Consider the following 24,131-nt stretch of genomic DNA (forward strand, 5'->3'; position numbering starts at 1 on the left):
TTTAAAAATTTTTTTTTTTGAAGTTTGATTCCTCCTATCTAGTATAATACCAAACACAGTATAAATAATACGATCACTAGTCCGATACTGCACCAAACACCCGACTAATTTAGTCAGTACTATCCGGTGGCTATTTATCCTATCCAACAAAAATAGTCAGTACAGTCCAAGCTGCCAAACGAAACCTATATAATTATTGGTTGATAGTTCATTACTTTAATCACAAGCCTAAGAGCATAAACTAAAACATGAAAAGGAAAAAAGGAATTTCAGGAAAAATAAAGATTACGGTCTGTTGTACCATCTTCAGCAACGGGGCCAATTAAAAGGCTGTAACAACATACTGTCACAAAAGATACATTAAAGTAGCGCTCATGCAAATGCTAAAGCAAACAGGGAAGATAATCTAAGCACGCAAAATTGTGGTTCAAGAAACAGGAGTATATGCACTTTGAAGTTTACAAGTTGTAGTCGTCCAGTCCCAGATCCCTCAATGCATCGGTAGCGGCTTCCTTACAACTTACATGGTTTTGCTTGGCCATCCTTATGTGTTTCTCGATACCGCTATTGAGCAGAATAGTTCTGTGAAGTGAAAAAATTGATATCACAAGAGTTGGGTATTATGCAAGAACCACAGCAAAAAACAATGCCATGCATGATATGAGAAAATAGATGTGACACTGAAAACGAAAAGACGGGAAGAGAAAGTGTCACGGGGAGTGAGATGCATTTATAACAAAAAGACTTGCCTGTTGGCTGCGTTTCTTGAGACAAGATTCCGAATCATGAGACAGGAGTTCCTCTGCATTTGCTGTGCCGCAGGGAACTTCTGCATAGCTTGGAGGGCAAGTTCTCCAGCCCCAGCTTCAATGGCAATGGCTGCATTGTCTGGGGACCTTAAGGAGAGTACAGAAATAACAGCCATAATCTGAACCATAACAGAAAGAATCAATGCGAAGATTGAGCAAAAGAACAAATGTTTGTATCAACTGCAAATCACAGTTAGAATTAGCAGTTTGGGAAATCATTTCAACATTATGCTTTCGCAAGGATCTCATCGCTGAAAATATTTCGTTCAGCATTCTTCCATATTAAAATTCAAACAAAGACACAACATTTTCTTGCTAACGAGAATGTTAACTCTGCCATATCATTAAAGTCATCCAATCAACTTACAGTGACACTATAGAAACCTAAAATGCAACAGTTGAAAGATTCAGATGAATACAGAATGCAAGAGTTGAAGCATTCAGAAAAATACAGCTAACATCTAGCGATACTAGCACATAAACTGAGAATTTCCCTTGAACGGAAACCTCAGCCCCATAATGTGTTCAAAAGTACGCAAATTCAATGTGAAAGAATTGTGGTTCCTTACCTCTTGAAGGATAGAAGGGTCATCAAAAAATCTAGATGACAGTTTCATTAGCCTATCCATACCCTTCTTCTCAACAATGGCATTCTTATTTGTGTCACTTCCTGCCAACTAAAATACAATAATGCATAAGAGGCACTAAAGTGCTTCACCAGAAAGTAACACCAATAATTTTCTAAGTAGCACGAGTAAATGATAACGAATGTATTTACTCACACGAATTGTGGTCCAAGAGTTCTATATAAAACCATAGAAGATAGAGTTGAAATTTAAAACATTCAATTTTGGATTCAAAAGCTAAATAGTAAGCCAATTCACATGCAAATGATAAGTGTGATTTAGACCTTGCAGAGCAAAGAACAGCAAACTTTAGCAACAGTTTTGTTGCCTTGTTCACTACTGTCATCAATACATAAGAGAACTGCATCAATTCCACCATTTTCGGCAATGGATGTACATATTTCATCCTGTGGAAAATTGAAGACCAATAAATAACAGAATTAGAACAAGAAAATATTCAGCGTACAAAATATTACATTAGTTGTTAGTAAATTTCCATATCATTCAGACACATTTTCCAGTCATAAGTCGTACCGATCAAAGAACAAAAAGGACATATAGGGTGAAAATAATGAATTGATTAACTGATCTTATAACAAAGTCTAACACACAAGTCAGAATGTTCCACACTGACTGAACATTAAAACTATGAAGGCCAAACAGTCATTATTAAAACATCAACTCTTAATTTGTATCGCATCAGATTACAAAAGTCTTACATTGACAGCGACAGCCTTTAAAGCAATGCTTGCTGAAACAAGACTAGATGAGCTAAGCCCCGCACGTACTGATTCAACCAGAGCTCCAGCAATTCCAATTTTGGCAAAGTTCCGCGCATAACCATAAACCTGAATTTTGCATTCACGGCATTAGTCGTCAAGGAACATGTTATAAACACTTGAATGAAAAGGTTCCATAAAGAAGCTTCTGGATATCTAATCATGAACTATCGCTCAACTCATTTATGTTTATTACAGTTCTACATTTGAGACAAAAAAAAAAAAAAAAAATTGCTGGAATTTTGCAATAAACCTCAACTTACTTGTGAAGCCAAAACACGATTATCATCAGGTGTTAAGAGAACCCGTATAGCATCATACAAACTCTCAATGCTGACTTCCCTTTTTACACTCAATACTCGCAGAATAAGCTCATCAATCTTCAACTCCATGAATAACTCCTTTATGACCTCATTACTCGTTGCAGCCGCAGCAACGACAGAAAAACCACTACTCACTATGTCAATATTCTCAAATCCATCAGTTAGAATACCCACCAAAATCTTTGGTCCACCACTTGCCCTAAATGCTTCTCTACTTTGCAAATCTACAAATCAACAAAAATCCAGAAAATTACACACAACTCATGCAACGTCTTAGAAAGACTTCATGAGAAACCAAAGAAGCAAGATACACTGTCCATCATACCATGTAGCAATGAAGCCAATGCCCTCAACGCCAAAAAAACAGCGCGTTCGCACCCGATCTCAATCTTAGAACATATAGAACAAACTATTTCAACCCCTCCATTTCTAGAAGCTATTGCTGCATTCCCAGAACCTTCGGCTTTACAGAGCTCGGTAAGTTTATCAAGTAAATCCACAACTTCATCGCCAATTTGACTGTTTGGACTAGAATTCAACTGGCTCAATCTATCCAAGCACTGTAACACAGGATTGTCTTTCACACTACCCTCTCCGGGGACACAGGTCACGATCCCTGCCAAACAAAAGAACTAAAATTTACATAACAAAACGAAACAAATGCTGCATTCATCAAATGGGTTCTGTTTGGTTTCCGAGAAAATGCGGGAATAGAAATTGCAGCAATCTCTCTGTTTGCTCTTACTTTTTCTACAAAACGAATCGTATTGGGGGATTTAGGGGTGTAAGAGAGAAGAGTACCGGAGAGATCGACGCCCTGGAGAGTTAGCGTTTGGATGGCGTCTTCGAGGGCCTCGGTGGGGTCCATGCCGAGATCTTCCATGTTCTCCTTCACCACCTCGTCGAAGGCCTCCTGAGAGATCGTACGGGCGGCGTTCTTCGGTGGGCCCATCTCTGCAGTTTCCGGCACCGTCCGACCGCACTGGGTTGTGGTGTGGCCTGGGATGGATGATGGTAGTAGAGTTCTGGAGAGTTGAGAGTGGAGAGAGTGGGTGGCAAAAGGCAGCGCGCCGATTTGAAAACCAGGGATGGTCTGAGATTTGATTTGAGGGTTACTAGTCTGCCATCAGACTTTGCTCACAGCCAATTATGTCATCCCACCTGTCACTAAAATTATTGGGTGTTTAAATAAATATAATTTTTACGTTCTCATTTTCTTCTCATTCTTTTTTTCTCTAACCTTGTAATTTTATTTTTGTCAAATAATAGATAAATACACACAAAATAATTTGATTGGGACACCCAAAAAAATGATGAATAAGGTAATGGATATGAGTAGGCTGGAGATTGAGCAATCAAATGTTACATTCTGCTTTTAGTTTAATTGTAAATTCGTCATTTCAGATGACGTTTTATTACAATAGCAGAAAACAATCATATCTATACACTCTGGTGTTAATGACAAAATTAAGAGATTATCCATGTCAAATTGAGTTTGGACGAAGAAAAATTGAGTGAGTTTTTAGGTGGGTCGTTGCTAGAAGCTTAATGCAGGTTTACTTAAACATGGATTTGTTAATATAGGGGGATTTTGTGTTAACCGAAGAAAATATTGGAATTTTTTTAAGTAACTAGAGTAGTATGGTTTGAATTGGTTTGTTGGGGCTTCAAAAGAGAAAGGATTGTGACTAAAAACCTCGTAACTAATTGATTTAATCACAAGAAAACATATTGACTGACTAAAATGTATTAGCAACAACATACTTTGTTACTAGAAAATTAAACCAAATTCCAACTTTCAGTCATAACATCCTTTTAGTTAAAACATAGTAATCATGTGTCATCCCTTATAAGGACTAATAAGCATTGAGTCACAACCACTCTTCATGATTAAAAAATCTTAGTAATAACAGCTATAACTATAACCCTATTAGTAACAACTAGCGACTTTAACTGAAGTCTATTTGATCACAACTTGTAGGAGTGGTGTTTAATCGAGAGCCGGGGTTCGCAACCATCTAAAGTAAGAAACATGCCACAACAAGCAGAAGTAGTAAAGTGATAAAAACTCCTTCGCATATACAATTAATTGAATAGCCATGGCATTAAAATCAATCGTTCACCTTGTAATTTATAAGAACAAGCACATCCTGTAGAACAAAGATAACAAATATTAGCCACTTAGTACTACGGTCTAGTGATATTCCTATTCACTTTTAAATGAGAGGTCTTAGGTTCAATTATAGCCAAAGATGAATTTGAACCATATTATTACTAGTCCATTGTGAGGCTAAGCTCACCTCCTCTCCCTTAGTGTAAATAATATCGTTTCTTCAAAAAAGAAAGAAAAAAAAAGAGTTAACAAATACTAATTTAATTTAACAAAACATCAATGTTATAAGGGTTTTCATCACAAATGGTCCTTGAAATTGACCTTCACCATCAAGATGATCCCTAAAATTAAAAATCAATAAATTTAGTCATTGAAAATAGGTGTCGCAAATCAATTTTCGTTAAAAATTATGTTAAGTGCTGATGTGGCACGTAAATGGCCCCCATAAGTCTTTTTTTTTCTTCTTACAAATGGTCCTTGAAATTGACCCGGGACATCCAAATGGTCCTTGAAATTGAAAATTGATCAATGTAGTCTCATAAGTGTCTCAAATCAATGTAGTCATTTCGTCACAATTTTGTTAAAAAATTTGCATGTGTTGAGGTGACACATAAACGAGTCATACAAGTCTAATCAAATTTAAAAAATTACGAATATGCTTAATAATTTAATAGTTAATAAAAAAGTTGTCAACCCAAAAACCCAATCCTGCAATCACCTTTGAGCCGAATCCACATTTCTCTACATCATTCACTCTCTATTCTCTAAAAAAAATCTCAATATACCCATATTTACACACTTCGACACCTTTCACCGAATTGAACATGGATCGAGATCACCTTTAGTGACGGCTTGACCGATTGGCAACGACTTTTGGGATATCATCGTTAACATTTAGGTGATCAACATTCTCACAGCCTTAATCTTGGAGAGTTTGTTCAGCGCTTCCCTGGTGGTCTGATGATGCAAAAAATAGCGAGGTCTGCCTTGAGATAATGAGGTTATACCCGAGTTGAGTCTATTGTTAGTTGAACTATTTCCACACTCTCTCTTACCTTTGAGAATTTATGGAAGATATTTCTCTTCAGCGTAGGCCTTACTATAAGAAAAAAATATTCCATTGTGCAAAAAGGTATTTAGACAACTATTTTAATTAATTATTAAACCCCATATTAGCACATAACAAAAAAATTTACAAAATTATGCGGAAAAATCATATTGATTTGCCACATCTATTTTCAAGGACTACATTGATCAATTTTCAGTTTTAGAGACCATCTTGATAGTTTGGCTAAATTTTAGGGACGATCTTGATAGTGTGGCTCAATTTTAGGGACCATCTTGATGGTGTGGGTCAATTTGAGAGACCATGTGTGATAAAAACCGGTAAATCTTGTGGGGCTCATTTATATATCACATCAGCACTTAACTAAATTTTTAACATAATTGTGATGGAAGAACCACATGAATTTACGACACCTATTTTCAGGAACTATATTGATTGATTTTTAATTTCAGGGACCATCTTGATTCTGATGGTCAATTTCAGGAACCATTTGTGATAAAAACTCATGGTATAATGCACACATGATAAAAACAAGTTGATGTCCGCGATCCTTTTTTTGGCCTTTTGAAGGTCAGTTTGACTAAACAAGTAATGTTCAAAATTCTGATGCAACTTGTAGTTTCGTTGGTTGTTTTTGGACCTGGCATTCGTGTCGTGTTTCTGGTGTTTATGTCGTTTTTGTGTCATACCCGATAGCTTAATCGGTCATGTCATGTAACACTCATTAAAGTAAACGGGTAATATGACCCGACCTGAAATCGACCCGTTAAGAAAAATATATTTTAAATCAATAAATTGTGACAGCCCGTCCCGAATTATTCGTACCGTAGGTGTGAAATGACGATTTTGCCCTTGGTAGTTATTTGTCATTTTGGGTGGTTTTGTTGTTTGGCTGGTTGCATCTGGACCACACACACACCCTCATCCCCATCATCCTCTCCCGTGTACCACCATCTGTCTCGAACACACACACACACACACACACACACACACACACACACACTCTCTCTCTCTCTCTCTCTCTCTCCTTCTCACGTGTACGGACGGGGTCCAAAACCTTTGCAAACATCACAGATCGAAGTGGAAAATGGTACGTTTGTGTTCTTGAGGATCATAAGAGTTCAACCATACCAAATTTAGGTAAGGAATCCTTCGATTTCACGTCAAACCAAGAATCTTCAAATTGGTCACTGTCCATGTACACGTGAAATATTGACTTTCAGGAAATTTGAAGCTTATAGGACGCTTAGTGAGGTCCTTAGGAAGCTCGGGGTGGTTTGTTGTGTGGAATTGGACGTCGGGATCGTGAGTTGCAAGTTTGGTCGATTTTTCTTGAATTTTTCCGACGAGATATTCTGATCTTTGAGGTTTCAAACAGGTATAACGTTGTTCTTCTCATCTCCAACTTTCCATTGGTGTAAATTTCACAGAATTTGGTGAAGAAACAAGTGAGAACGAAGGGTTTGAAGTTTTTCCAGGTTTTCGGCGGTCGGCGACTAGCCGGAGAAGATGACGGAATATTCCGTCAGTTTGGACAAAATATTCTAACGCAGTCAGTCAGATTTAACGGAATCCTTTATGGTTTAACGGAATATTCCTGACGGCGTTAACTAACGCCGTTAGTGTGCCTGGCACATGGCCGCGCGTAGGGTCGTGCCCTCGCCGGGGCGTGGCCGCACGTGGAGCTTCGAAAAATTATTTTAAAAATATGGGGTTGTACGTGAGGTTGAGTAGATCACGTTGGTGTATTCACACCCTATTTGAGCATTATATGAGAAGTTATTACCTAGTTTTGGTTATGTGCTTTAAATTGACGTTTTTATAGTTGTTTTGCATATAGGCAAGACCCATCCTGAGGACAAGAGCAGTCACTCGAGGCAAGGGGGTTACGACCTTTCCACATATCAGTGAGTGGGCTTTTGGTTTTCCGTATATACCTATATACTTGTGATTTTTCCCAGAAAATAATATGGAATGTTTATATGTTTTAAATGCCATGCATAGCGTTTACCTATTTATTTATGCATTAGTAGTTGCATATATGTATGTTTAGTGTTGCGGATGCACAGGTAAGTGTCAGGTAAGTTTATGGTTTATGATTGTGAATTAGTGGTTATGTGAGATGCATAGAGAGCTCATAACCTGCACCTCCGGTGTTAGTGCTACCGCCCAGAGTAGGGCACAGTTCTTCACGTGATGTTCACCTCCCATACCACACGCTCATCTTGGATCCAAGTTAGGTGCACAGTTCTGTCGTACAGACCACTATAGGTGGTTCCGACTCATAGGTGACCTGTGATTATTCGCCCAATCTTCACATGTTCGTAGAACTTGAGCGTATTTATTTACACACAGTCCTGTCATACAAACCACTTTAGGTGGTTCCGACTCGTGTGCAGGTATTTGAGGATTTGAGCTCTAGATTCAGCTGTACAGGTCACGTTAGGTGACTCCGGCTGACATGTTACTTGCATTGATTGACATTACCTGGGTTACTTACACTTTATGTGGAGGCATTCGACATGGCATACTTTTGAACATGTTTTCTATATATGTGTATATTCTATTTTCTGGGAAACTATACAAGTTTTACGGCGAGGGGTTAGAACTTTTGGTAATGAAATGATTTTGAAAAACTTTGTTTTTCCACTCTCACATTCTATTTTGCACCCCTCCAGGTTCTAGTTAAAAGCAGCTTTGGTGGTTCACGAGGACTTGACGGTGGTTCTGACATAACATCACAAATGTAGGATCACCTTTGGGTGTTGTAATTAGTATTCGTTCTTTTGGACTGCACTTAGACTTTTTGTGCTCTGATTATGTTTATCACACTTAGTCTCGCATTAGTGTGTTACCTTAACTAGCGTACTTAGTAGTTTGGTTTTTATTTATTCGTACTTTTATTATTTATCTCTTGCTTCCACACTATGCACATGGCTACGTCACTCGTATGAAAAAATAGATAGCTGAGTATGTGAGTAGGTGTGCCATTTGCCAACAGGTTAAAGCTGAAAGGAAGAAGCCATTTAGGTTGTTGCAACCACTTCCCGTTCCAAAGTAGAAATGGGAAAATATTACTATGAATTTTGTGTACAAGCTTCCGCGTACATATAATGGTTTTGACGGCATTTGGGTAATAATTGATCGGCTTACTAAGTCAGCGCATTTTATTCCAGTGAGGGAAAAGTATTCTTTGGGCTGATTAGCTGAATTATTCATATCGAAGATTGTGAAGTACCATGGTGTTCCAGTGAGTATTGTCTCAGATCGTGACCAAAGATTTACTTCTAAATTTTGGGTGGCTTTTCAGGAAGCTTTGGGTACGAGATTACTCTATAGTACGACATATCATCCTCAGACAGACGGACAATCAGAGATGACCATTTAGACGTTGGAGAACATGTTGAGATCTTCGGTGTTGCAGTTTGGTGATGCTTGGCACAAGCGGTTGGATTTGATGGAATTTGCCTACAACAATAGCTTTCATTCAAGTTTAGACATGTCACCATTTAAGGCACTGTATGGTAAATCTTGTCGTACACCCTTATGTTGGTCAGAGGTCGGAGAAAGAGTTTTGGTGGGCCCCGAGATTGCAGATGAGACTACTCAGAATGTTCAGGTAATTAAGTCTAACCTGAAAGCGGCCCAGGATCAACAAAAGAGCTTAGCGGACTGGCATGCCACTGATAGAGTGTATAAAGTTGGTGATTGGGTGTTTCTAAAGCTTTCACCGTGGAGAGGTGTAGTACAGTTCGGAAAGAAAGGTAAGTTAAGTCCCAGGTTTATCGGACCATATTTGATCACCGAGCGAGTTGGTGAAGTGGCTTACAGGCTTGAGTTGCCTTCTGAGCTGGCTAAAGTGCATAATGTTTTTCATGTGTCCATGCTTCGTCATAACGTTACGGATCCGTCGCATGTGATACCTCTTCAACCATTGGAAATTAATCCGGATTTGACATAGGACGAGGAACCAGTAACTATTCTGGATTGGAAGGAAAAGGTTATGAGGAACAAGAATGTGAGTTTAGTGAAAGTTTTGTGGATGAATCACTCCACAGATGAGGCTCCTTAGGAGACGGAAAACCGGATGAGAGATTTGTATCCTCGTTTATTCTTTGGTTACTAGTGGTTAGTTTGAGTTGTTATGAATTTTGAGACGAAATTTTCTTAAGGGGGGTAGGTTGTGACAGCCCGTCCCGAATTATTCGTACCGTAGGTGTGAAATGACGATTTTGCCTTTGGTAGTTATTTGTCATTTTGGGTGGTTTTGTTGTTTGGCTGGTTGCATCTGGACCACACACACACCCTCCTCCCCATCATCATCTTCCGTGTACCACCCTCTGTCTCGAACACTTTCTCTCTCTCTCTCTCTCTCTCTCTTTTTCTCCCCTTCTCACGTGTGCGGACGGGGTCCAAAACCTTTGCAAACATCACAAATCGAAGTGGAAAATGGTACCTTTGTGTTCGTGAAGATCATATCAGTTCAACCATACCAAATTCAGGTAAGGAATCCTTCGATTTCACATCGAACCAAGAATCTCCGAATTGGTCACTGTTTATACACATGTCAAATATTGACTTTCAGGGAATTTGAAGCTTATAGGATGCTTAGTGAGGACCTTAGGAAGCTCGAGGTGGTTCGTTATGTGGAATTGGACATCGGGATCGTGAGTTGCAAGTTTGGCCGATTTTTCTTGAATTTTTCCGGCGAGATCCTGTGATCTTTGAGGTTTCAAACATGTATAACGTTGTTCTTCTCATCTCCAGCTTTCCATTGGTGTAAATTTCACAGAAATTGGTGAAGAAACGAGTGAGAATGAAGGGTTTGAAGTTTTTCCAGGTTTCCGGTGACCGGTGACTCGCCGGAGAAAATGACGGAATATTCCGTCAATTTGAACGAAATATTCTAATGCAGTCAGTCAGATTTAACGGAATCCGTTAGGGTTTAATGGAATATTCCTGACGATGTTAACTGACGCCGTCAGTGTGCCTGACACGTGGCCACGCGTAGGGCCGTGCCTTCGTCGGCGCATAGAGCTTCGAAAAATTATTTTAAAAATATGGGGTTGTTCATGAGGTTGAGTAGATCATGTTGGTGTATTCACACACCCCATTTGAGCATTGTATGAGAAGTTATTACCTAGTTTTGGTTATGTGCTTTAAATTGACGGTTTTATAGTTGTTCCGCATATAGGTGAGATCCATCTTGAGGACGAGCGCAGTCACTCGAGGCAAGGGGGTTACGACCCTTCCACATATTAGTGAGTGGGCTTTTGGTTTTCTATATATACCTATATACTTGTGGTTTTTCCCAGAAAATGATATGGAATGTTTATATGTTTTAAAAGCCATGCATAGCGTTTGCCTATTTAATTATGCATTAGTAGTTGCATATATGTATGTTTAGTGCTGCAGACGCATAGGTAAGTGCCAGGTAAGTTTATGGTTTATGATTGTGAATTAGTGGTTATGTGAGATGCATAGAGAGCTCATAACCTGCACCCCCAACGTTAGTGCTCCCGCCCAGAGTAAGGCATAGTCCTTCACGTGATGTTCACCTCCTGCACCACACGCTCATCTTGGATCCAAGTTAGGTGCACAGTCCTGTCATACAGACCACTATAGGTGGTTCTGACTCATAGGTGACCCGTAATTATTCGTCTAGTCTTCACGTGATCGTAGCACTTGAGAGTATTTATTTACACCCAGTCCTGTCATATAGACCGCTTTAGGTGGTTCCGACTCGTGTGCAGGTATAGTTAGTGAGTTGGGAATTTGAGCTCTAGATTTAGCCGTACAGGTCACGTTAGGTGACTCCGGCTGACATGTTACTTGCATTGATTGACATTACCTGGGTTACTTATAGTTTATGTGGAGGCATTCGACATGGCATGCTTTTGAACATGTTTCCTATATATGTGTATATTCTATTTTCTGGGAAACTATACAAGTTTTATGGCGAGGGGTTAGAACTTTTGATAATGAAATGATTTTTAAAAGCTTTGTTGTTGCCCACTTACACTTTTTGTTTTGCATCCCTCCAAGTTCTAGTTAGAAGCAGCTTTGGTGGTTCACGAGGACTTGACGGTGGTTATGATAGAACATCACGAATGTAGAATCACCTTTGGGTGTTGTAATTAGTATTCGTTCTTCTGGACTGCACTTAGATTTTCTGTGCTCTGATTATGTTTATCACACTTAGTCTCGCATTAGTGTGTTACCTTAACTAGCTCACTTAATAGTTTGGTTTTTATTTATTCATACTTTTATTATTTATCTCTTGCTTCCGCACTGTGCACATGGCTACGTCACTCTCACGTGACGGCCAACACGACTTGATTTCGGTCGGGGTGTGTCATAAATAATGAAAATGAAAAACATAATTTGACCCAAAAAAAAATGTAAAACATAATTAAATTAGTATATACATACTAAATTTCAGAGTTGACCCTTTCACGAAAGTTGTAGAGCTTGTTATTATTAGTGATTATATATGTATTACATTTTTCACGCTTCTACGATAATTATTTTTAATTTTGCACTCAAATAAAAAACACTATTCATGAGATTTGGAGGGTTTTAAAAATCTAACCGACCATGTAACCATCATTTAAACGTAGAGGATGCAATTACGAGTGTTTATATACGCTTTCATATTTTTTAGACTTTATACATTAATGATTATGAATTTTCCCTTAAAAATACTATTCATGAGGGTTTGTATGGTTTTATAAATCAAACGATAATGTACCCAACCTCAAAGCGTAGATGATGCGATTACGAGCTTTTGCATATTTTTTTCACATTTTTTGCACTTGTAAATTAATTATTATAATTTTTTTTAATATCACTCTTTGCTTATAGTATACTATGAAAATAAATAAATAAATAAAACTTAAATTTTAAAATTTATATAGAATAATAATACAATAATAATTTATAAACAATATATACATATCCATTATATCTATTGTATTTAATAGTAAGTTTTTTTAGTAGTTTAAAAAATTAAAATCATCAAAATAACTTTTTCCTTATCCTGTCAGAACAGGTTACTAGCGTGTCACTCTCGTGTAAACCTGTTAAGGACCCGTTATTAACGGGTTCTTATCATGTGACCCGATAACGACCTGATTAGTTATTGTGTTGACTCGAAATCCATAATATTTGTGTCGTTAACATGCCATGTAAGAAATTGTCAAGTCAAGTTGTTTTATGCCCAAAGTCTTTATTGTAGCAGTCTTTCTTTTGGAATTCATCTTTGAAGTTGGCACTGCTTGTGTAACATCCCGTCCCGAAACTAACGAACCGTACGTGTGAATTTACAATTTTACCCCCTAATTCGTTTTTATCAGATTAGTTTTGTGTAGTATGGTGTGGTGTGTAGGACCACACACACACTCATACACCTCGTTTCACTCTCCCGGGATTCCCTCCCTCTTTTCCCTCATTCCTGTCTCTTCTCTGTCTCTCCTTTCTTTCTTTCTCTCTCTCTCTCTCTCACTCTCCCCGAGTCCTCTCTTCTTCTTCCTTCTTCAACACACGGACATACACACAAACTTACTCAATACTTCACCAATCGAAAAACCAAGACTACCATCGTGTTCGTGGAGCTGAGAGGAGTCCAGTGGTGCCATTTTCAGGTAAGGAAAACACCATTTTCACGTCGATATCACGAGGTCCGATTTGAACACTGTTCATGCAAACCTAAACTAGCTTGTTTTTTGGAATTTCTAAGCTTGTAGATGTGTTTGTGAGGTCCCAAGGAGCCTCGGAGTAGTTCGTTGGACAAATTTGGACGTCGGGAAGGCTAGGTTCAAAGTTGGCCGAACTTTGATCGTTGTTGCAGGTATGATCATGTAATTTTTAGGCCTTAAAACTAGTCTAACGTTGTTCTACTAGTCCTAGGCTTCATTTTGGTATAAAGAACGTGAAATTTGGTTGAAAAACGAAGGAGAAAACAAGGTTTGAAAATTACCCAGTTTTCCGGCGCCGTCGCCGGCGCCGGAGGTTCGCCGGAGAAGAAAGGAGAATATTCCGTTAAGTCTAACGGAATATTCCTAACGGCAGTGACAGAATCCGGTTAGATTTGACGGAATATTCCGTCAGTTAACGGAATATTCCTGACGGCGTCAACTGACGCCGTCAGTGTGCAGTGCACGTGGGCCGCGCGTGGGGGCGCGTAGGTCCGTGGCTGTTCAGGCGCGTGGGGGCGCGTGCGTGGTCCAAAAATTTTTCTAAAAATATGGGTGTGATCCTGAGGTTGTGTAGATCACATTGGTATATTCATTTGTCCAATTTGAGCAATGTATGAGAAGTTATTACGAGAAGTTGCTTAGGTGCTTTTAAATTAATGTTTTCGTAACTTTGTCGCGTATAGGTGATTCGTTTTCCGAAGACGAGCGTACGCACTCGAGGCAGGGGGGCTACGACCCTTCTAATTATCAGTGAGTGGGCTTTTGTTTTCCGTATATACCTATATACATATTAATTCCCAGAAATTAAATAGAAAAGGTTATGTGTTTTATGCCATGCATTATATGAATGTTGTTTACGCATCATTGCATGTATTATTTGTGACATACATACATATATACATGTGTATTTGGTGCTGTGGATGCACAGGTAAGTGCCAGGTAAGCGGTATTCAGGTGGTTATGCATTCCTGTTTATTATGCAATAGTAGTTGAAATGTTTAGAGAGCTCATATCTGCACCCCCGGTGTTAGTGCTCCCGCCCAGAGAGGGGCAGAGTCCTTCACGTGTATGTTCACCAGCACCACACGCTCGCCTTGGATCCAAGTTAGGTGCAAGCCTTGTCGTGCAGACCACATTAGGTGGCTCCGACTCGTAGGTGACCCGCGATTATTCGCACAGTCTTCACGTGATCGTAGCACTAGAGCGTATATATTACACCCAGTCTTGTCGTACAGACCACGTTAGGTGGCTCCGACTTGTGTGCAGATTCAGATGTTGAGTTGAGATTGGAGCTCTATAGGCAGCGGTACATGTCACGTTAGGTGACTCCCGGCTGCCAGATTTTTATGTTATCGATGTGAATTATGCTTGAGCATTTATATTTGATTATGAGATTCTGTTGTGGCATAATGTGAGCATGAATGGCATATCATGGAGCATGATTGACATATCTATACATACGTATATATGTTCATTTTCTGGGAAGTATACAGGTTTTACGGCGAGGGGTTAGAATGTATTTTGCTAAAGAGTTTTCAAAGAACTTTGTTTTTGCCCACTCACGCTTTTGTTTTTGCGCCCCTCCAGGTTCTAGTGGTCTAGAAGGTTCGGTGGTTTTCCCCAGAGGGCGTCCCGGCAATTTCTGACAGACACTCACCATTGTAGGGTCACCTTCGGGTGTATTTATGTCGTATCTTTTCCTTTTGGACTGTTGTAGACTTGCTCTGAATTGTGTCTCACATACACTAGTACTTTGTATGCTATTAGGTTTTTAATTATTAGTACTTTTATATTACCTTCTCATTAGCTTCCGCACGCGCACATGGTTACGTCACCTTCGTGTGACGGCCAGCACGCCCTGATCTCGGTCGGGGTGTGTCAGCTTGGTATCAGAGCCTAGGTTTGGCAGTCCTGTGTCTTTGTGAGTATTCTAATAGTTGGTGTCTTCTGTCAGAATCATGCCGCCTCGTCGGGAACCACGTCGCTCAGATGAGTCTAGTTTTCCTGATCTTACTCAGTTGGGGGAAGTGATTGCTACAGCCCTTCAAACAGTGATGCGCCCTCCCCAGAGGACTCCTCTGGAGACTATGTATAACCTGAAGTTGGATAAGTTTAAAGGTAATGAGGGTCACGAAGGCGCAGAACGTTGGTTGGAACACATAGAGAAGACTTTTCGTGTGTTGCATAACCAGGGGAACCTTCCTATGGATAGGTGGGTTGAGACAACTTCTTGGTTTCTGGAGATGGAGTCTGCAGCTTGGTGGGAACAAGAACTTCGTAGGTTGACTCCAGCTCAGAGGACCGATTGGAATGTTTTCAAGGACGTGTTTCAAAGGAGATTTGTACCCCCTGAGTATATCGACCGTAAGAAACAGGAATTCACTGAATTGAAACAGCGAAAGATGACGGCTAACGAGTATTATCGTAAGTTCACCGATTTATCTCGTTACTATCCTGATGTCGCTGGTAATCCGGCGGAGATGCTTCGTCGTTTTCGCTTGGGCACTAGAAAGAGATGGCGTTCTATGGCCACTACTACTCACTGTGAGTCCTACCAGGATTTTTATGAGATACTGTTGAGGATAGAGGACTCTGAGAATATGTCTAGTGACAGTGACGAAAAGAAAGACGACAGAGGGAAAAGTCAAGTGTCGCTTGGGCCTCGCCAAACTCAGAACTTTAAAAGGGGTGGTGCCAGTTCGAGTTCGTCTAGCGGTGGTTTCAGTGCCTCTGGACAAGGACGTGGAGGTAGGTTTTATGGAAGTGCTCGAGGCCAGAGACATGGTGATGGTGGTCGAAACCGAGTTCCATTTTGCCGTAGGTGTAATAACCGACACTTCGGCGAGTGCAGGCAGATCAGCGGTGCTTGTTTCACGTGTGGACGGACGGGACATAGAGCGGTGGATTGTCCCCAGGGTCAGCAGCAGAAGCCGCAACAGACCTTTCTGCCGCCACCTGCACCGATTCGGCAAATCCAGGGTCCGAGTAATTATGGTCAAGCAGGTAGAGGTGGTGCCTATCACTATCAGGGTGATGTTGTTCCCTATGCTCCGGGACCGTATCAGTACCCCCAGGACCCGTATTCACAAGGTGGTTATCCCCCGTATCCCAGCAACTACATGCCGTATCCTCCAGCTCCAACGAGTGGTTCTCAGTGGTACCAAGGAGGACAGTATCAGCAGAATGAGAATGCTACTAGTAGCGCAGGGTCTTCGAGACAGATGGGTCAGCCCAGTCAGGGGCGTGGAGCTCAAGGTCGTGGTGTTCAAGCGAGCAGAGGTCGTGGCGGACGACAGCAGGGCCAGGGACGTATTCACAATATTTCCCTGCAGGATGCTCAGAACAACCCGGACTTGATTATGGGTACGTTAAACATTCTTGGTTATTTTGCTAGAGTCTTAATTGATTGTGGAGCTACACATTCCGTTATTTCTCATACATTTGCTCAAGTAACGCAACCTCGCCCCACACCTCTAGGGTACGATTTAGAATTCGCTATGCCTAGAGGAGAGAGATGTGTTGTAGATTGTAAGTACCCAGGATGTCCAGTGATAGTAGAGGGTGTTGTTATGCCCGCTGATCTTATCCCGTTAGATATTGTCGATTTTGATGTGATTTTGGGCAATGATTGGTTGCACTTCTATCGTGCCAACATTGATTGTTACGGGAAAGTAGTTACGTTTCACCGTCCTGGAATACCTGAGGTTACTTTTGTGGGTGAGCAAAGTGGAGTAAGACATGGTGTTATTTCGGCTTTGCGAGCAAAGAAGTTGTTGTCTAAAGGTTGTCAGGGGTATCTAGCTCATGTGGTGCTAGAAGAGACCCTTCCTAGCAGAATTGAGGATGTGAGAGTGGTTAGACACTTCCCTGATGTTTTTCCTGAAGATTTACCTGGTTTACCCCCAGATCGAGATGTGGATTTCACTATTGAGTTGCTTCCAGGTACAAATCCTATTTCTTTAACTCCTTATCGTATGGCTCCTGCTGAGTTAAGGGAATTGAAAGTGCAGTTACAGGAATTAGTGGATAAGGGATTTATTCAGCCTAGTACTTCACCTTGGGGCGCTCCAGTGTTGTTTGTGAAAAAGAAAGATGGGACTTTGAGGCTGTGTATCGACTACAGGCAATTGAATCGGGTGACGATTAAAAACCGTTATCCATTGCCTCGTATTGACGATTTGTTTGATCAGCTGAGAGGTGCTTGTGTATTTTCTAAGATAGACTTGAGGTCTGGGTACTATCAGCTGAAGATTAGTAGGGATGATGTTCCTAAGACGGCGTTCAGGACTCGTTACGGTCATTACGAGTTTCTGGTTATGGCGTTTGGGTTGACGAATGCACCAGCAGCTTTTATGGATTTAATGAACCGGGTATTTCAGCCTTACCTGGATAGATTTGTTATTGTCTTCATTGACGATATTCTGGTGTATTCTAAATCCAAAGCGGAGCATGTCCGACATCTTACTTTGGTGTTGAAAAGGTTGAGGGAACACCAATTGTATGCTAAGTTTAGCAAGTGCCAGTTCTGGTTAGATCAAGTTGCGTTTTTGGGGCATATCATTTCTGCTCAAGGTATTCTTGTTGATCCTCAAAAGGTTGCAGCTGTGGAAAGTTGGGAGCAACCACGAACCGTCACTGAGGTGAGAAGTTTCATTGGTTTGGCGGGATATTATCGGAGATTCGTTAAGGATTTTTCGTTGATTGCCTTGCCACTGACGAGGTTAACAAGGAAAGACGTTAAGTTTGAGTGGAATGATAAGTGTGAGCAAAGTTTCCAGCAGTTGAAGCATTGTCTCACTCATGCACCTGTTTTGACACTCCCGGACGATAGTGGTGATTTCGAGGTTTATAGCGATGCTTCTTTGAATGGTCTGGGATGTGTATTGATGCAGCATGGTAGGGTGATTGCTTATGCTTCGCGGCAGTTGAAAACCCATGAGATGAATTACCCTACACATGATTTGGAGTTGGCTGCTATCATCTTTGCGTTGAAGTTGTGGAGACATTATCTTTACGGAGAGAAGTGTAGGATCTTCACAGATCACAAGAGTCTTCAGTATCTCTTTACCCAGAAGGAACTTAATCTTCGTCAACGGAGGTGGTTGGAGTTGCTCAGCGATTACGATTGCACGATTGATTATCACCCTGGTCGTGCGAACGTAGTAGCCGATGCACTTAGCAGGAAGTCACATGGTCGTATCAATGCGCTGTACGCTAGTCGTATTCCTCTTTTGGTTGACTTGCGTGCTACGGGAGTAAGGTTAGAAGCAGAAGATCGAGAAATGGCATTACTTGCTAATTTTCAAGTTAGACCAATCTTGGTGGATCGGGTGCTTGAAGCTCAGGTAGCTGATGAAAAGATTCAAGAACTAATTCGAGCTCGAGATCAAGGAAGGAGGCGAGATCTCAGAGTTCGTGATTCTGATGGCATGTTGATGTTAGAAGGTAGAATGTTCGTGCCTAGTAATGTGGAGCTGAAAAAGGAAATTCTAGATGAAGCACATATCTCGGCTTATGCCATGCACCCAGGGGCAACTAAAATGTATCATACTATTCGACCATTTTACTATTGGCCGGGTATAAAAAGGGAGATAGCTGAGTATGTGAGTAGTTGCGCTGTTTGTCAACAGGTTAAAGCAGAAAGAAAGAAGCCGTTTGGATTGTTACAGCCGCTTCCCGTTCCAGAGTGGAAGTGGGAAAATATCACTATGGATTTTGTGTACAAGTTGCCGCGTACACATAATGGCTTTGATGGCATTTGGGTGATCGTTGATCGGCTCACTAAATCGGCACATTTCATTCCAGTGAGAGAGAAGTACTCTTTGAGCCGGTTAGCAGAGCTGTTTATTTCAAAGGTTGTGAAGTACCATGGTGTCCCTGTAAGTATTGTCTCGGATCGTGATCCACGATTCACATCGAAGTTTTGGGTAGCTTTTCAAGAAGCTTTGGGTACGAGACTACTCTACAGTACGGCATATCATCCACAGACGGACGGACAGTCTGAGAGAACTATTCAGACTTTGGAAGATATGCTGCGAGCTTCGGTGTTACAGTTCAGTGATGCTTGGCACCAGCGATTAGATTTGATGGAATTTGCTTACAACAACAGTTTCCATTCGAGCATTGGCATGGCGCCATTTGAGGCTTTGTATGGTAGATCTTGTCGCACTCCGTTATGTTGGTCAGAAGTTGGCGAAAGAGTCTTGGTAGGTCCGGAGATTGTCGAGGAAACTACTCAAAATGTTCAGGTAATTAGGTCTAACCTGAAAGCAGCTCAGGACAGGCAGAAAAGTTTAGCAGATCGACATGCTACGGACAGAACGTATGAAGTCGGAGATTGGGTATTTCTGAAGCTTTCACCGTGGAGAGGTGTTGTACGGTTTGGAAAGAAGGGGAAGTTGAGTCCCAGGTACATCGGACCGTACATAGTCACAGAAAGAGTTGGTGAGGTAGCTTACAGGTTGGAGTTGCCTTCGGAGTTGGCTAAAGTGCATAACGTTTTTCACGTGTCTATGCTCCGACATTACGTTGCTGATCCATTGCATGTGATACCTCCTCAACCGTTAGAGATAAATCCAGATTTGACGTACGACGAGGAACCGTTAACGATCTTAGATTGGAAAGGGAAGGTTCTGAGGAACAAGACGGTGAATTTGGTGAAAGTTCTGTGGAGGAATCACTCGGTTGAAGAAGCGACATGGGAGACAGAAAATAGGATGAGGGATTTGTATCCTAGATTGTTCTTTGACCGTTAGGGGTGTAATTAGTTGTTTTGAATTTCGGGACGAAATTCTATTAAGGTGGGTAGGTTGTAACATCCCGTCCCGAAACTAACAAACCGTACGTGTGAATTTACAATTTTACCCCCTAATTCGTTTTTATCAGATTAGTTTTGTGTAGTATGGTGTGGTGTGTAGGACCACACACACACTCATACACCTCGTTTCACTCTCCCGGGATTCCCTCCCTCTTTTCCCTCATTCCTGTCTCTTCTCTGTCTCTCCTTTCTTTCTTTCTCTCTCTCTCTCTCTCACTCTCCCCGAGTCCTCTCTTCTTCTTCCTTCTTCAACACACGGACATACACACAAACTTACTCAATACTTCACCAATCGAAAAACCAAGACTACCATCGTGTTCGTGGAGCTGAGAGGAGTCCAGTGGTGCCATTTTCAGGTAAGGAAAACACCATTTTCACGTCGATATCACGAGGTCCGATTTGAACACTGTTCATGCAAACCTAAACTAGCTTGTTTTTGGAATTTCTAAGCTTGTAGATGTGTTTGTGAGGTCCCAAGGAGCCTCGGAGTAGTTCGTTGGACAAATTTGGACGTCGGGAAGGCTAGGTTCAAAGTTGGCCGAACTTTGATCGTTGTTGCAGGTATGATCGTGTAATTTTTAGGCCTTAAAACTAGTCTAACGTTGTTCTACTAGTCCTAGGCTTCATTTTGGTATAAAGAACGTGAAATTTGGTTGAAAAACGAAGGAGAAAACAAGGTTTGAAAATTACCCAGTTTTCCGGCGCCGTCGCCGGCGCCGGAGGTTCGCCGGAGAAGAAAGGAGAATATTCCGTTAAGTCTAACGGAATATTCCTAACGGCAGTGACAGAATCCGGTTAGATTTGACGGAATATTCTGTCAGTTAACGGAATATTCCTGACGGCGTCAACTGACGCCGTCAGTGTGCAGTGCACGTGGGCCGCGCGTGGGGGCGCGTAGGTCCGTGGCTGTTCAGGCGCGTGGGGGCGCGTGCGTGGTCCAAAAATTTTTCTAAAAATATGGGTGTGATCCTGAGGTTGTGTAGATCACATTGGTATATTCATTTGTCCAATTTGAGCAATGTATGAGAAGTTATTACGAGAAGTTGCTTAGGTGCTTTTAAATTAATGTTTTCGTAACTTTGTCGCGTATAGGTGATTCGTTTTCCGAAGACGAGCGTACGCACTCGAGGCAGGGGGGCTACGACCCTTCTAATTATCAGTGAGTGGGCTTTTGTTTTCCGTATATACCTATATACATATTAATTCCCAGAAATTAAATAGAAAAGGTTATGTGTTTTATGCCATGCATTATATGAATGTTGTTTACGCATCATTGCATGTATTATTTGTGACATACATACATATATACATGTGTATTTGGTGCTGTGGATGCACAGGTAAGTGCCAGGTAAGCGGTATTCAGGTGGTTATGCATTCCTGTTTATTATGCAATAGTAGTTGAAATGTTTAGAGAGCTCATATCTGCACCCCCGGTGTTAGTGCTCCCGCCCAGAGAGGGGCAGAGTCCTTCACGTGTATGTTCACCAGCACCACACGCTCGCCTTGGATCCAAGTTAGGTGCAAGCCTTGTCGTGCAGACCACATTAGGTGGCTCCGACTCGTAGGTGACCCGCGATTATTCGCACAGTCTTCACGTGATCGTAGCACTAGAGCGTATATATTACACCCAGTCTTGTCGTACAGACCACGTTAGGTGGCTCCGACTTGTGTGCAGATTCAGATGTTGAGTTGAGATTGGAGCTCTATAGGCAGCGGTACATGTCACGTTAGGTGACTCCCGGCTGCCAGATTTTTATGTTATCGATGTGAATTATGCTTGAGCATTTATATTTGATTATGAGATTCTGTTGTGGCATAATGTGAGCATGAATGGCATATCATGGAGCATGATTGACATATCTATACATACGTATATATGTTCATTTTCTGGGAAGTATACAGGTTTTACGGCGAGGGGTTAGAATGTATTTTGCTAAAGAGTTTTCAAAGAACTTTGTTTTTGCCCACTCACGCTTTTGTTTTTGCGCCCCTCCAGGTTCTAGTGGTCTAGAAGGTTCGGTGGTTTTCCCCAGAGGGCGTCCCGGCAATTTCTGACAGACACTCACCATTGTAGGGTCACCTTCGGGTGTATTTATGTCGTATCTTTTCCTTTTGGACTGTTGTAGACTTGCTCTGAATTGTGTCTCACATACACTAGTACTTTGTATGCTATTAGGTTTTTAATTATTAGTACTTTTATATTACCTTCTCATTAGCTTCCGCACGCGCACATGGTTACGTCACCTTCGTGTGACGGCCAGCACGCCCTGATCTCGGTCGGGGTGTGTCAGCTTGTATGTAAAGAGTGTTCCCCATTTTTGTTGGCAGTTTTGTGCGCATATTCTCCCATGCAACAAATTATGAAGTGATTGAATTTTTAGTTGATGGGATTGAAGTTCTTATGGCTTTGGTAGCTATTAAATGTAGGGGTGGGCAAACGGATATAGGAACCACAGGTCGGGGTGGGTACGGGCCGGTTCTTAATTTTTAAAAAGAGAAACGGGGCGGGGCGAGGCGGGTCTTTGAAATTTTAGGTGTGGGCCGGTTCCAAAAGTATAGAAAAAGGGGTACCCGGACCGGCCCGTTTGTAATTGCAATGGACGGACAAGATTGAATGATAAACCATTGGTGTCAACTTGCAAGTGTACAAGATAGTCGTAATATAGCGTTTTGCAAGTCCAAGTATTGTTCCCACGAGGATTCTAATTCAATCTCCAATTTGATAAATCAAACCAAATCTAATTATATTAAAGACACACAAACCCAAAAATTTAAAATATAAACCCAAACAACGAATTAGACTCGATCTTAATTAATAAATCAATCAAAGATGTGAAGAGTTTGTTGTCATGATTTTATAAACAAATAAAAACAGAACCCTAAATAAAAATTAAAATTAAAGAGAAGAAAACGTTGTGTTTTAAAGAAAGTGATGAAAAAGTCTAGGGATTCGGAATCAACCACAAGCAATCTAGTTCAGGTTTCAATGCATTCAATCGATCTTTCGATTCTGTAGATGATAATTCCCGTATCTAAGTCCTTGTCAGGCACATTAGACCATAGTTTTCCTTAAGGGAATGATTCTCTCCTAGTTCAGGTAGAGGTCATATATCATAACATGTAATCTATCATGGTTAAGGCATAAATTTAACAAGTAGGACTCTTTACGCTCTAGAAAACAAGGGAACCAAGCAAACCATTATTCTTTGTCAAGCAACAATGTAATTTACCACACTTAACCACAAGAAGCTAATTGAATTATATTGCTAGTTCAGCCTCAAATTCATCTTCCAATCTTACTAGATGCAAAGTCCTAAGGTGATCAATCAAAGAACTCAAGCAAAAAGTTTCAATTCAAACAGTGATTAAGCATTCATCTACAAGAAACTAGAAATCCAATGAATAACATTAAAAACCATAAACATCCATGCTAGGGCATCATCCTAACCCTAGGAAGGTGCGTTGTACTCTGTTGGTTTTGTATAATCACGCTTGAGCCTTGGTTGTGGTGGTGGCAATGGTGGAGGATTATCTCTACCATTATTGACTACTTCACCCATGGCTGGTTCTCTTAAAGTACGCTCAAGTTCTTGATCTATAGGAATCAACTCAAGTTGCAACGAACGACCCTGCATATACGATCAGACTTTGCTCCTTGTTTGACCACTGCTCGGTATTTTGCTAATTTCTTGCAGCTCAAATATCCAATCGTTGATTTGTTTTTTTTGGGTTTATGCCTGGTAAAAAATTGAATAACTTAGTCCAAAACTGTGTCGAAAAAGTGATACAGAAACTGAAATAAGACAGTGACGAAAATTACTTTTACTTGTCTTAATAGTTATGACTCTTACTCGAAACTAGATAACAAACCAAAATCAATTTGAACACACTACAATAAAGG

At 40.9% G+C, this 24,131-nt stretch overlaps 1 protein-coding gene across 1 annotated transcript; it reads right to left on the reverse strand.

Annotated features, from left to right (window-relative positions):
* Positions 1–259: 259 nt before the first annotated feature.
* LOC137729447 (uncharacterized) lies at positions 260–3,633 on the reverse strand. Its single transcript, XM_068468396.1, has 8 exons — positions 3,339–3,633; positions 2,863–3,153; positions 2,478–2,761; positions 2,155–2,283; positions 1,720–1,842; positions 1,379–1,486; positions 750–928; positions 260–582 (listed from the first exon to the last, which is right to left on the reverse strand). Exons 1-8 carry the CDS (start codon positions 3,487–3,489, stop codon positions 459–461), a joined length of 1,389 nt encoding a protein of 462 aa, XP_068324497.1. The 5' UTR covers positions 3,490–3,633; the 3' UTR covers positions 260–458.
* Between the last annotated feature and the right edge of the window lie 20,498 nt (positions 3,634–24,131).

The sequence above is a fragment of the Pyrus communis genome, chromosome 3, assembly GCF_963583255.1.
Source record: "Pyrus communis chromosome 3, drPyrComm1.1, whole genome shotgun sequence".
NCBI lineage: Eukaryota > Viridiplantae > Streptophyta > Magnoliopsida > Rosales > Rosaceae > Pyrus > Pyrus communis.